This window comes from Capra hircus, chromosome 24 (assembly GCF_001704415.2).
Source record: "Capra hircus breed San Clemente chromosome 24, ASM170441v1, whole genome shotgun sequence".
In the NCBI taxonomy this organism is placed as follows: domain Eukaryota; kingdom Metazoa; phylum Chordata; class Mammalia; order Artiodactyla; family Bovidae; genus Capra; species Capra hircus.
The window spans coordinates 20,543,217-20,558,825 of NC_030831.1; the positions used below are offsets into that span (position 1 = coordinate 20,543,217).

Consider the following 15,609-nt stretch of genomic DNA (forward strand, 5'->3'; position numbering starts at 1 on the left):
CCCTGCCAGAGATCTTCACCCTGGCAAGAACAACTGATTCCTGTTGGTAACTCTTCCAGGCCTCACAGAACCAGCCTTTATCATGTCTCCTTGGAGACAGCAATACCCCTTAGGCTAGTTCCCCATCATCAAAGGTCCAAGTGTCAGCTCTAAGTGGCCCCTCCTCCAAGTTTCTAGGTTTTAATAATTCCAACTTGTTCTGTTTTCCCAACTCTTGAGTTGGTGGTTGTGTCTTGCTGTTATTACATAGATGATAACTTAGTGTGCCCTTTTTGCCTTTCAGTTCTCCAGCACCAGTCTAACAAGTTTTTATATACTAAACATACTCTCAGTTGAAATAACTGAGTAAACCCTGATTGAAATATCAGTAAAAAGAAATTAAATATGACAACATGCAGCATAAATAAATCAGAAACATAACACTGAACAACAAAAAAAATCAGACAATATGATATAAGATCGTTCATAAAAAGTTCAAAATATACATAAAACTATGGGATTCCCTGGTGGCTAAGTCAGTAAAGAGACCTCCTGCAATGCAGGAGATGTGGGTTTAATCCCTAGATTGGGAAAGATCCCCGGAGGAGGAAATGGCAACCCACTGCAGTATTATTGCCTGGAAAATCCCATGGTCAGAGGAGCCTGGTGGGCCACAGTCCATCAGGGTTGCAAGAGGGGGACACAACTTAGTGACTAAACCACCACCACCATTGTTTAAAACACAAATACGTGTTTACACCATATAGGACAGCAGTTGATAAACACAACAGCAAGCTAAATCTGGCTCAAAGCTTATTTTTGGGGAAAAAAACAGTTTATTAAAACACAGCCATGCATATTCATTTATACACTGACATACATATGGCTCTTTCCACACTATGATGGCAGAATTAAATAATTAAGACAGAGGCCATGTGTCTCACAAAGGCAAAACATTTACCATCTGGCCTTTTAGAGAAATAGTTTGTCAACCTCTGACAGAATGTGGTCCACTGGAGACGGGAATGGCAAACCATTTCAGTATTCTTGCCTTGACAACCCCATGAACAGTACGGAAAGGCAAAATGATAGGATACTGAAAGAGGAACTCCCTAGGTCAGTAGGTGCCCAATATGCTACTGGAGATCAGTGGAGAAATAACTCCAGAAAGAATAAAGGGATGGAACCAAAGTAAAAACAACACAGAGTTGTGGATGTGACTGGTGATAGAAGCAAGGTCCAATGCTGTAAAGAGCAATACTGCATAGGAATCTGGAATGTCAGGTCCATGAATCAAGGCAAATTGGGAGTGGTCAAACAGGAGATGGCAAGAGTGAACATCAACATTCTAGGAAGCAGCGAACTAAAATGGACTGGAATGGGTGAATTTAACTCAGATGTCCCTTATAACTACTACTGCGGGCAGGAATTCATTAGAAGAAATGTAGTAGCAATCATAGTCAACAAAAGAGTCCGAAATGCAGTACTTGGATGCAGTCTCAAAAACGACAGAATGATCTCTGTTCGTTTCCAAGGCAGACCATTCAATATCACAGTAATCCAAGTCTATACCCCAACCAGTAATGCTGAAGAAGATGAAGTTGAATGATTCTATGAAGACCTACAAGACCTTTTAGAACTAACACCCAAAAAAGATGTCCTTTTCATTACAAGGGACTGGAATGCAAAAGTGGGAAGTCGAGAAACACCTGGAGTAACAGGCAAATTTGGCCTTGGAATATGGAATGAAACAGGGCAAAGACTAATAAGAGTTTTGCCAAGAAAATGCACTGGTCATAGCAAACACCCTCTTCCAACAACACAAGAGAAGACTCTACACATGGACATCACCAGATGGTCAACACCGAAATCAGATTGATTATATTCTTTGCAGCCAAAGATGGAGAAGCTCTATACAGTCAGCAAAAACAAGACCGGGAGCTGACTGTGGCTCAGATCAAGAGCTCCTTATTGCCAAATTCAGACTGAAACTGAAGAAAGTAGGGAAAACCGCTAGACCATTCAGGTATGACCTAAATCAAATCCCTTATGATTATACAGTGGAAGTGAGAAATAGATTTAAGGGTCTAGATCTGATAGAGTGCCTGATGAACTATGGACAGAGGTTCGTGACATTATATAGGAGATAGGGATCAAGACCATCCCCATGGAAAAGAAATGCAAAAAAGCAAAATGGCTGTCTGCGGAGGCCTTGCAAATAGCTGTGAAAAGAACAGAAGCGAAAGCAAAGGAGAAAAGGAAAGATATAAGCATCTGAGTGCAGAGTTCCAAAGAATAGCAAGGAGAGATAAGAAAGCATTCCTCAGCGATCAACGCAAAGAAATAGAGGAAAAAAACAGAATGGGAAAGACTAGTGATCTCTTCAAGAAAATTAGAGATACCAAGGGAACATTTCATGCAAAGATGGGCTCGATAAAGGACAGAAATGGTATGGACTTAACAGAAGCAGAAGATATTAAGAAGAGGTGGCAAGAATTCACGGAAGAACTGTACAAAAAAGATCTTCACGACCCAGATAATCATGATGGTGTGATCACTCACCTAGAGCCAGACATCCTGGAATGTGAAGTCAAGTGGGCCTTAGAAAGCATCACTACAAACAAAGCTAGTGGAGGTGATGGAATTCCAGCAGAGCTGTTTCAAATTCTGAAAGATGACGCTGTGGAAGTGCTGCACTCAATATGCCAACAAATCTGGAAAACTCAGCAGTGGCCACAGGACTGGAAAAGGTCAGTTTTCATTCCAATTCCAAAGAATGCTCAAACTACCACACAATTGCACTCATCTCACATGCTAGTAAAGTAATGCTCAAAATTCTCCAAGCCAGACTTCAGCAATACGTGAATCATGAACTTCCAGATGTTCAAGCTGGTTTTAGAAAAGGCAGAGGAACCAGAGATCAAATTGCCAACATCCACTGGATCATCGAAAAAGCAAGAGAGTTCCAGAAAAAAATCTATTTCTGCTTTATTGACTATGCCAAAGCCTTTGACTGTATGGATCATAATAAACTGTGGAAAATTCTGAAAGAGGAATACCAGACCACCTGACCTACCTCTTGAGAAATCTGTATGCAGGTCAGGAAGCAACAGTTAGAACTGGACATGGAACAAAAGACTGGTTCCAAATACGAAAAGGAGTCCGTCAAGGCTGTATATTGTCACCTTGCTTATTTAACTTATATGCACAGTACATCATGAGAAACGCTGGACTGGAAGAAGCACAAGCTGGAATCAAGACTGCCGGGAGAAACATCAGTCACCTCAGATATGCAGATGACACCACCCTTATGGCAGAAAGTAAAGAGGAACTAAAAAGCCTCTTGATGAAAGTGAAAGAGGAGAGTGAAGTCTTAAAGAGTCGGGCTTAAAGCTCAACATTCAGAAAACAAAGATGATGGCATCTGGTCCCATCACTTCATGGGAAATAGATGGGGAAACAGTGGAAACAGTGTCAGACTTTGTTTTTTTGGGCTCCAAAATCACTGCAGATGGTGACTGCAGCCATGAAATTAAAAGACGCTTACTCCTTGGAAGAAAAGTTATGACCAACCTAGATAGCATATTGAAAAGCAAAGACATTACTTTGCCAACAAAGGTCCATCTAGTCAAGGCTATGGTTTTTCCAGTGGTCATGTATGGATGTGAGAGTTGGACTGTGAAGAAAGCTGAGCACCGAAGAATTGCTGCTTTTGAACTGTGGTGTTGGAGAAGACTCTTGAGAGTCCCTTGGACTGCAAGGAGATCCAGCCAGTCCATTCTGAAGGAGATCAGCCCTGGGATTTCTTTGGAAGGAATGATGCTAAAGCTGAAACTCCAGTACTTTGGCCACCTCATGAGAAGAGTTGACTCATTTGAAAAGACTCTGATGCTGGCAGGGATTGGGGGCAGGAGGAGAAGGGGACGACAGAGGATGAGATGGCTGGGTGGCATCACTGACTCGATGGACATGAGTCTGAGTGAACTCCGGGAGTTGGTGATGGACAAGGAGGCCTGGCGTGCTGCAATTTTGGGGTCACAGAGAGTCGGACACGACTGAGCGACTGAACTGATAAAGAGAAACCACAGAATGATAAACACAAAATTAAAGATAGAGATTACCAAATAAGATGCTATGCTATAATAAGGGAGGCATAATACATCTCTCTTATATTATCTCCGACGGCAAGGAAGTATGAGGCTCTTCCCTGTCAATCTTTCTTTCCTTCTCTTCTCACAGATGCCAGACTTGTAGTGAAATCTTAAGTCTCTCCTTGATTTATAATAGCATCATGGCAATTCAAAGCAGAAATGAATGGTTCCCTCAATAATCAGTACTGAACCAAAAGACTATCAGTATGAAAAAATGATTTGGAAAAAGGTTTGTCACATTTTTAAATGTGTTTACAAGTCAACTGAAATAAAAGGAATCCAAACTGAAAAGGCAAATGTAAAATTATCTCTATTTACAGGTGGCGTAATCTTGTACATAGGAAATTGAAAGAAAATCACCAAAAAGCTATTAGATTAGAACTAATAAATTAATTTAGAAAGGTTACAAGATAAAAAATCAACTACGTTTCTACATACTAGCAGTCAAAAATCCAAAAATGAAATTAAGAAAACGATTTCATTACTTGTAGCATCACAAAGTATCAAATACTTAAAACTTGAATATAAATTTGGCATGTACAGTGAAAACAACAAAACGTCACTGAAAGAAATTAAAGATTTAAATTAATAGACAATTTACACACCATATTCAAGGTCTGGAAGCAATATTATGAAGCTGAGAGTACTCGCCAAATTGATCTAAAGATTCAACACAAGGTAGGGGCAGCGGAGTAGGAGACACAAACTATGGGGTGTAAGGCTCCGGCATGTGCTGTGCATCATGGGGAATACAGCCAATTTTTTGTAATAATTGTAAATGGAAAGTAACCTTTAAAGTTGTATTAAAAATTAAAATAAAAGATTCCCAATCACTCAATTTATGGGATTAACATATACAGAGTATTATATATAAAACAGAAAACCAGTAAGGACTGTATAGCACAGGGAACTAGACTCAATATTTTATAATAAGCTATAAGGGAAAAGAATCTTAAAAGAAAAAATATATATATATATACACACACATACATAATTATAAACACATATATACATATATATATAACTGAATCACTGTGATGTATACCTGAAACTAACACATTATTGTAAATCAACTGCATTTTTCAAAATTTTTTTAAAAAAGATTCAACACAATTGCTACCAAAATCCCAAGTTGACTTTCTGCAGAAACTGGCAAGCTGCTTCCATAATTCCTATGGAAACTCAAAGGACCCAGTATAGGGAAAACAACCTTGAAAAAGAAGAACTTGGACTGTTTACACTTTCTGATTCCAAGACTTACTGCCAAGCTATAATATATTAAAACAGAATGGTATTGGTATTAAAATAGAAATACAGATCAATGGAATAGAATTGAGATTACAAAATAAACACTTACATTATGGCTAAAAGATTTTTCAGCAAGGGTGGCAAAACAAAGAAAGAATAGTCTTTGCACAAATGACACTGGGACAACAGGAAATCCACATGCACAGGAATAAAGCTGGGTCACTACCCACACCAGCTACAGAAATCAAATCAAAATGGATCAAAACTTAAATGTCATACCTAAAAGTACAAAGCTCTTAGATATTGGTATAAATCTTTGAGACCCTGGTTTAGGTAATGATTTCTTAGACATGACAGCAAAGCACAGGCAATAAAAGAAAACCATTGGTAAGTTGAACTTCATCAAAATTTAAAACATTCAAGCTTCAAAGAACACCAATAAAAAAGTGTAAAAACAACCCACAGAATGGGAGAAAATATTTGCAAATTATGTATCTGATAAGAGACTCAGAGGTGGAATTTATAAAGGACTCTTACAACTCATCAATAAGAAGACAAATAACTCAAATTGAAAAAGATCTGAACAGACATTTCTGTAAAGAACATATACAAATGGCCAAGAAGCACAAAAACAGATGATCATTACTGGCGCACGCGTGTGTGTGTGTGCGTGCATGCATGCGTGCATGCATGCGTGCATGTGTGAGTGTGTGTACTCACTCAGCTCTGTTTGACTCTTTGCAACCCCATGGACTGTAGCCCACCAGGCCCCTCTGTCCATGGAATTCTCCAGGCAAGACTACTGGAGTGGGTTGCCATTCCCTTCTCCAAGAGATCTTCCCCACCCAGGGATTGAACCCGGGTCTCCTGCACTGCAGGTGGATTCTTTACCATCTGAGCTACCAGGGAGGCCCACTACTGGCCATTAGGAAAATACAAATCAAAACCATGAGATACCACTTCAAAGTCACTACAATTATAAATTTAAAAGATGGATATAAAGTGTTGGTGAGAATGTGGAGAATCTAGAATCCTCATACATTGCTCAGTTCAGTTCAGTTCAGTCGCTCAGTTGTGTCCAACTCCTTGCGACCCCATGAATCACAGCATACCAGGTCTCCCTGTCCATCAACAACTCCCGGAGCTCACCCGAACTCATGTCCATCGAGTCGGTGATGCCATCCAGCCATCTCATCCTCTGTCGTCCCATTCTCCTCCTGCCCTCAATCCCTCCCAGAATCAGAGTCTTTTCCAATGAGTCAACTCTTCGCATGAGGTGGCCAAAGTACTGGAGTTTCAGTTTCAGCATCAGTCCTTCCAATGAACACCGAGGATTGATCTCCTTGTAGTCCAAGGGACTCTCAAGAGTCTTCTCCAACACCACAGTTCAAAAGCAGCAATTCTTCGGTGCTCAGCTTTCTTCACAGTCCAACTCTCACATCCATACATGACCACTGGAAAAACCATAGCTTTGACTAGATGGACCTTTGTTGGCAAAGTAATGTCTCTGCTTTTCAATATGCCATCTAGGTTGGTCCTTCCAAGGAGTAAGTGTTTTTTAATTTCATGGCTGCAATCACCATCTGCAGTGATTCTGGAGCCCCCCAAAAATAAAGTCTGACACTGTTTCCACTGTTTCCCCATCTATTTCCCATGAAGTGATGGGACCAGATGCCATGATCTTCGTTTTCTGAATGTTGACCTTTAGGCCAACTTTTTCACTCTCCTCTTTCACTTTCATCAAGAGGCTTTTTAGTTCCTCTTTACTTTCTGCCATAAGGGTGGTGTCATCTGCATATCTGAGGTGATTGATATTTCTCCCGGCAATCTTGATTCCAGCTTGTGCTTCTTCCAGTCCAGCGTTTCTCATGATGTACTCTGCATATAAGTTAAATAAGCAAGGTGACAATATACAGCCTTGACGGACTCCTTTTCGTATTTGGAACCAGTCTGTTGTTCCATGTCCAGTTCTAACTCTTGCTTCCTGACCTGCGTATAGGTTTCTCAAGAGGCAGGTCAGGTGGTCTGGTATTCCCATCTCTTTCAGAATTTTCCACAGTTTATTGTGATCCACACAGTCAAAGGCTTTGGCATAGTCAATAAAGCCGAAACATTGCTGCTGCTGCTAAGTCACATCAGTCGTGTCCGACTCTGTGTGACGCCATAGACGGCAGCCGAACAGGCTCCTCTGTCCCTGGGATTCTCCAGGCAAGAACACTGGAGTGGGTTGCCGTTTCTTTCTCCAATGCATGAAAGTGAAAAGTGAAAGTGAACTCACTCAGTCATGTCCAACTCCTAGCGAAACATTGTTAGTAGAATGTAAGATAGTATAGCTACTCTGGCAGTACATCAAAAGCTTAAACATAGACTTACTACATGCCCCAGCAATTGTGCTTCTAGATATATACCCAAGAAAATTTAAAACAGAAATCCACACAAAATCTGTACATGAATGCTGATGGAGCATATTCATATTAGGCAAACAGTGTAACAATCCAAAAGTCCTTCAACTGTGGTTAAACAAAACATGCACTGAGCCATAAAAAGGAATGAAGCAATGATTCATGATACAACACAGATGAACCTTGAGGTGAAAGAAGCCAGCCACAAAAGACCACACAGTACATTATTTCATTTATATGAAATATTCACAACAGACAAATATTTAGGGATCAAAAGCAGGTTACCAGTTGTCAGGAGCTGAGATTAATGGGGATTAGCTTTGTGAAGTGGATATACTGGGGATATAAGCAACATAAGCAGACCTTTTGAGCTCAGTCATGTCCGACTCTTTGTGACCCCATGGACTGCAGTCTGCCAGGCTCCTCTGTTTATGAGATTTTCCAGGCAAGAATAATGGAGTGGGTTGCCAGTTCCTCCTCCAGGGGATCTTCCCAGCCCAGGGACTGCACCCACATCTCCTGCATCTCATGCACTGGTAGGCGGATTCTTTATCCACTGAGCCACCTGGGAAGCCCATGCACGATTTGAGCTAATCACAGTTAAATTTTGTAGACAACTAAATGTGATACAGTTGACCCTTAACAACGTGAGTCTGAACTGCACAGGTCTACTTATAAGCAGATTTTTTCAATAAATACATTGGAAAACTTGTAGGAGATTTAAGACAATTTGAAAAAGCTTGCAAATGAACCACACAGCCTAAAGAAATATATAAAAACAAAGGTGTGTTTAAGAAAAAAGGTGTTGTCATGAATGTGTAAAATACATGTATATATACATATAACACCCAAGATATATGTTAACTATGTTATCAGCAAAGCTTTCATTCAACAGTAAGTTACTAGTGAAGTTTTGGAGGAGTTAAAAATTATATGCAGATATTTGACTGCATGGGGTTCAACACCCCTCAACACCTGTGTTGTTCAAGGGTCAAGAGTAATAAGTAACAAAACTAGACACTGAACATTTCCTCAAGAACATAAACCAGGTACTGAAAAACATTTTTATAAAGAGTTCAATAGCAAATAATTTTGGCTGTGTAGGCACACATCTTTACAGCACCTCTGACACTGTAATACAAAAGCGGCAGTAAGATAACATTCAGTTCAGTTCAGGTCAGTCGCTCAGTCGTGTCCGACTCTTTGCGACCCCATGAATCGCAGCACGCCAGGCCTCCCTGTCCATCACCAACTCCCGGAGTAGATAAGATTAAAAGAATGTTAAGAGAATGGTGTGGTCCAGTAACACTTAACTCACAAAACAGGGAAAAGCAGATGCCTACAAGTCACAGACTGTGAAACCCTGACTTAACCTCTCGTTGAGGTGACAAAATATAAAGTAAAATAACAGGGAAGGAAATGGCAATCTACTCGTGTATTCTCGGCTGGAGAATCCCCTGGACAGAGGAGCCTGGCAGGCTACAGTCCATAGGGTCGTAAAGAGTTGGACACGACTGAAGCGACGTAGCACACATGCAAAGTAAACCAACCAGACAGGGCACATACCAAAGCAATGTAGAGACGCTATTAGAGAAGCAAAGATAGACAAGGGAGAAATAAACGACTCAGCGATAAAATAAAGTCTTCATGATAGTATTTGACAAGTGAAGGAAATAATAATAGTAATATAGGCTAATTTTAACAAAGCATTTTTTTATATGCAAAGGATTATTTATCAACTAACATATTTACATGATCAAAAATCATAAAGAATACCTAATAAGAGAAAAGAAACTGCTGTCAATTTGATTTACTAACACCACACAGATCAGGATGTAAGATTTTTGAAACTTATGAAGACAATAAGCATTTCTCAACTAAGGCTTAAAGTAAGCCTGGACATTCTGGAACAAAAGCTTTGAGTAATATATATACTTTATATTCATACTAAATATTAATAAAGCATCCTTGAATCCTCTGTATCTTTTCAAAATACTTGTAGATATCTAACGTTCTTTCAAGGGCTCTTCTACACTGACCTATCCGTTATTGGCCAGCACAGAAAAATGACTTATTGGTCAGCATTTAAAAAGATTGGAGAATAAGGAAAAAGAAAAAAAACAGAAAAAAAGAAATTACTGACCTGTTCATCAACTGAATCTCCTGCACCTTTTATAGACTCCATGGAGACTGGAGTAGCAGTCACTCTGGAGGTCTTGAGTTTAACATCAGCTTTTGGATTCACCGTCTTGTGTCTTGACCTGATATTTCCTTCTGTAGAAATTCCTAAGGATTTCCATCAAAACAAGATTTCAAAATTAAATCTTTTCATTCTTTTAAACCCTCCCCCTAGCAAACTTTTCCTTTATACCCTCTATTGTATGGCACCTGATGGGCAAATCTCTTTATAAACTTCATTTTAAAGCTCTGTTAATGAGTCATGAAAAGACTGTGTTTTGAATGCATTAGAGATTCAACTGAAATATTTTTTAAAGGGGATGTGAACATTTGTAAATCACATTAAAACCAATAAACTACAACATGCCATATATACCTTAACTTCCTGGAAACTAAAAATCTGAATTTTCACATAATTAGGGTGCCTCCAATGGTTCAGTTTTACAACTCATCTCGTAACAACCAGTAAACTTTAAAATTTGTTACATAAACCCTACATCATGAAGTTTATACATTTTCTTTGAAATATAAAATTCAGACTATTATTTGAGTATGAAAAGTAAGAAAAGAATCTGCTGCTCTTTAATCCACGAATGAAGTATTCTATAAATTCATCAAAAGCTGACTTGCCAGCCAGACCCTAAAATAAGGCAGTATTTCAAACCTTAATGGGGTCACACCAAGTATTAAAAAAAGGAAAAAAATTATGTTCTGATGAACTGTTCTGCATCTACTTATACCTACAAAGTTGTCCTAATGCTTTATTCTCTTCTAACTGTTAAGAAGCAAAGGAAGTTTACCAAATTAATATAGAAAATCATACCTGGAACATACACTACTGATTGTTCTTCATCAGAAACTATGCAGGAAGACATAAAGGAAAATACTAGAAAAGATTATCCAACATCCAAATGCTGTTGTTCTATACTTCTACTATAATTCGCAATTTCTTTTGAGCTAGAAGTTTGTAACTATCTTTTAAAAACAAAACTAGGAAGTAATATAATGAAAATAAATGCAGCAAAATTAATAATGTTTTAAAGTTCATCTTTATATATTCATAACTATCTGCTTTGTAAAAATGCTGGAATGTCATGTTCCATTAAAGTTTTATCCATCCTTATTCCCAAATGACATACCCAACACTATAAATTCCGCTGTAGTTTCATTTTCTTTCCTTTGGTAAACAAGGAGTTAAATGCTCCATTGTGCTCATCTTTGGTGAACTGACAAGTTATCTGAGGCATGAATACGTAATTTCAAAATGAGTCTTAGCTTTGAAGAACAAATACTGTTTAAGGGCACCTCAATTATGCAAACACAAAAATATTTTTTATTCTTCCACAGTACATTCATGAAATGTCTCAAGAAGCCCTACTATTTAACAAGTGGAAGAAATTTAAGACAAAAAGAACTATTTCGAATTTCAAAAGGAGAAATTTTGAAAGGGTGAAAGTGAAAGTCGCTCAGTTGTGTTCAACTCTTTGCGACCCTATGGACTATAGTCCATGGAATTCTCCAGGCCAGAATACTGGAGTGGGTAGCCATTCCCCTCTCCAGGGGATCTCCCAATCCAGGGGTCAAACCCAGGTCTCCTGCAATGCAGGCGGATTCTTTACCAGCTCAGTCGAACATCAGCTGAATATCAGTCAACTGATATAGAAAGGGAACCAATACAATAAAGTTTACTTTTCAGAAATAAAATTTTATTCAGAACTAGATTTAAATCCAGGTATGTCTACCATTTGATAACCTTCTATTACACATCCAGGAAGCAGGTGTCTAAACAATTATTTTCCAAATGACCTAGAAAAGTCCAAAGTTTTCTGTTACTTTATGAAATACTTTGTTTTCCAAAATTTGTAGACAAATCAATTATTAACTATTTCCTCCTGGGAGCAGATGGGAATAAAACAGTGGATAAAACATGCTAGAGAGCCAATATATTTCAGTTTAGAACGAATTCTAGAAATGGAATCTTTTCAAGGAATGTTGACTGGAAATGCCTAGAATCCTAAAGGAAATTTAGGAATACAATGGTGGTGCTTACTGTCTGACCTGCTAGGTGGTTCAGCTCTCCTCAGCAGCATATACACTATCACAGCTTCAAGACTTTTGCTGGTAACTAGGTCAGGAAGCAACAGTTAGAACTGGACATGGAACAACAGACTGGTTCCAAATAGGAAAAGGAGTACGTCAAAGCTGTGTATTGTCACCCTGCTTATTTAACTTATATGCAGAGTACATCATGAGAAATGCTAGGCTGGAAGAAGCACAAGCTGGAATCAAGATTGCCGGGAGAAATATCAGTCACCTCAGATATGCAGATGACACCACCCTTATGGCAGAAAGTGAAGAGGAATTAAACAGCCTCTTGATGAAAGTGAAAGAGGAGAGTGAAAAAGTTGGCCTAAAGGTCAACATTCAGAAAACGAAGATCATGGCATCTGGTCCCATCACTTCATGGGAAATAGATGGGGAAACAGTGGAAACAGTGTCAGACTTTATTTTGGGGGGCTCCAAAATCACTGCAGATGGTGACTGCACCCATGAAGTTAAAAGACGCTTACTCCTTGGAAGGAAAGTTATGACCAACCTAGATAGCATGTTGGAAAGCAGAGACATTACTTTGCCAACAAAGGTCCGTCTAGTCAAGGCTATGGTTTTTCCAGTAGTCATGTATGGATGCGAGAGTTGGACTGTGAAGAAGGCTGAGCGCCAAAGAACTGATGCTTTTGAACTGTGGTGTTGGAGAAGACTCTTGAGAGTCCCCTGGACTGCAAGGAGATCCAACCAGTCCATTCTGAAGGAGATCAGCCCTGGGATTTCTTTGGAAAGAATGATGCTAAAGCTGAAACTCCAGTACTCTGGCCACCTCATAAGAGCTGACTCATTGGAAAAAGACTCTGATGCTGGGAGGGATTGGGGGCAGGAGGAGAAGGGGATGACAGAGGATGAGATGGCTGGATGGCATCACTGACTCGATGGACATGAGTCTGAGTGAACTCCGGGAGTTGGTGATGGACAAGGAGGCCTGGCGTGCTGCGATTCATGGGGTCGCAAAGAGTCAGACACAACTAAGCGACTGAACTGAACTGAACTGAGTGCCTCTAAAAAGTTTAAACTTCCTCAGACATCAGGGACGAGCATCGAAAATTTCAGGAGGCACATACGACAAGTATACAAAAAATTAGACCCCACTAGTCCAAGGAAATTGACTGTAACTAATACTGGAGCAGAGCACTTCTAAATTCATTGACACCCAATCCAAAACAAAAGCTTTACAAGCTGAAATTGTGCAGACTCTTTAGCAGCAGATTCATTTTTCACACCCTCTGGGACTCTTCAGTTACTGTTTAATTATTCGCTGTTGGAAATACACACATGGAGAAAAGTACGCAGGGGAAAAAATCAAGATGACTCAGGACATGCTCCATATGACAGGGTCCTCAGTTAAAATATAAAATAGGGATGAATTTGCAGAATATTCTCCATCTCCAAGGATGACCAATGGAAAGACTGACATAACTGAGTCCTAGAAAACATACTACACTTCTCTAGACCATCCACAAAGGAGTCTGCTCATAGCTGGAAGGGACCAGCCACTGAGGAACCTACTTAGCCATACCTTGAATCAGAAGATCATCAAATATTTTATACTTTCTCTTCTCTCCTCAAACCTGATACCATTTCCCTCATCTTTAAGCTAATAATTTTGCTTCCAATTTCTTTAAGAAAAACAAACTATAGAAGCCTTTGACAAACACGCATTGGCAAATGACATGATATTACATATAGAAAACACTACAGATTCTACTGAAAAACTCAGAATAATCAAATTCAGATTGCTGATAAACAGAAGTTGCAGAATACAAAATCAATGAACAAAAATCTGTTGCATTTTTATACAAGAATAACCATCAGGAAGACATATTAGGGGAAAAAAATCCTATTTACAACTGCATCAAAAAAATAGTAAAAAAGTCTAAAAAATTTAACCAAAGAGGTGAGAGACCTGTAAGCTGAAAAGTATAAGACACTGATGAAAGAAACTGAAGAAAAATGAAAGAAATTCATGCTCATGAATTACAAGAATATTGTTAAAATGTCCATAAAGCAATCTACAGATTCAAAGCAAAATTCCAAAGTAATTTTTCACAGAAATACCGTAAAACAAACAATCCTAAAATTTGTATGGAACTACTGCCGGCGACGGAATGAAACACCAACACTGCAGAGTGGTTTAAATCTTTATATTTTTTAACACTTGCTTTTTACAGCTGCTTTATTCCACATCTCTTGCACAACAACCTACAGGGCAAGCTGCCAAGCACTACGATTTAGAGACTATACAGTGTGCAGGCGCAGGGCGAGATAAGCTTTACTTCGACTTATTTACTGCAGCTAAGACTTTGTTTTGGGGAACTTCCTTATCAACTTAGAATCCGTTTTGTCCCAAGGTCTGTTCCTTTTGAGGAATCAGAGAAACATCCTTGTGTGCAAGCAATGTTCTTTTCCCATGGGAACAAACAGGATTTTTAGCTGAACATCTTGTTTGCAAGAATGCTCAGCCCTGGTTGACAGTCTCGTTTGCAAGCACTTCTCAATCTTTCTTAAACCTAGTTTCCTACACTGGGCAGAACATCTCGTTTGCAAGAATGTTCAGCCCTGGTTGAGAGTCTCGTTTGCAAGCACTTCTCAACCTTCTTTAAACCTAGTTCCCTACACTGGGCAGAACATCTCGTTTGCAAGAATGTTTAGCCCTGGTTGAGAGTCTCGTTTGTAAGCACTTCTCAACCTTTTTTAAACCTAGTTTCCTACAAACTACAAAAGACTTTAATCAGTCAAAGCAATCTTGAGAAAGAAAAACAAAGCTGGAGGCATCACAATTCCTGGTTTCAAAATACTACAAAGCAACAGTTATCAAAACACAAAAGACCCCCAGGACATTAACAGCTACCCTCTTCCTGCTTTATTTTTCTCCATAGCACCCATAATCATAAAATATTATTTTACTTATTCATGAACTAATTTCATTTCCCTAACATGTAAGCATCAAGGCAGTGAAAATCTGCATTGTTTTGTTCAATGTTGTATCTCTAAGATCAAAGAATGCCTGGATCATAGTCAACCATCTAGGGACGAATGAAATTGGTATTTATTTAATCCCATGAGGCACTGTCCAACAACTCTCAATGTTGTCTTTCTCTTTGTCCTATTCAAAATATGCACACAAACCCCACCAGCCACATCTACACCAAATTTCTTTTTCAAATATAAGACCACTAAATAAACTGATCTTAACAAAAGTTTTTATAAATAAGACAAAATATATTTGAAATTGCCTCCATCCAACCTATACTTTCTAATTTTTTGTAATCTAAATTCATCTCATTATTTTTGAGAACTCAACTATTTACCTTCTTCAAATACCGATTCCCAACAAACGTATATTTCATGGGAAAGTTAAAGAGACACAATTTGGACCTCTTATTGTGTTCTCTGTGTCACCTTAGTTCCACTTGGTTCATCTGGAAGTGCCTCAATAGGATAAGTACAGCAAGTTATAAAGTCTTTAACGCCCAAGTTTCCAAAATTAAAGTGGCAAGCAGAAACCCAAGCCAGAAATGGTAGGGAGAAATAAATATACC

General features: G+C 38.9%; 1 protein-coding gene across 3 annotated transcripts in view; it reads right to left on the minus strand.

Moving 5' to 3' along the window:
- KIAA1328 (KIAA1328 ortholog) overlaps nucleotides 1–15,609 on the minus strand; it is a 433,299-nt gene that overhangs the window by 414,249 nt on the left and 3,441 nt on the right. For 2 of the 3 annotated variants that reach the window (XM_018039479.1, XM_018039480.1), the window contains exons 2-3: nucleotides 10,782–10,817; nucleotides 9,924–10,066 (exon numbers count right to left, since the gene is read on the minus strand). In XM_018039479.1, the coding sequence (XP_017894968.1) occupies nucleotides 9,924–10,066; nucleotides 10,782–10,817 (179 nt within the window). The remainder of the gene's footprint in view (nucleotides 1–9,923; nucleotides 10,067–10,781; nucleotides 10,818–15,609) is intronic. The other variant, XM_018039481.1, reaches the window with a different exon arrangement.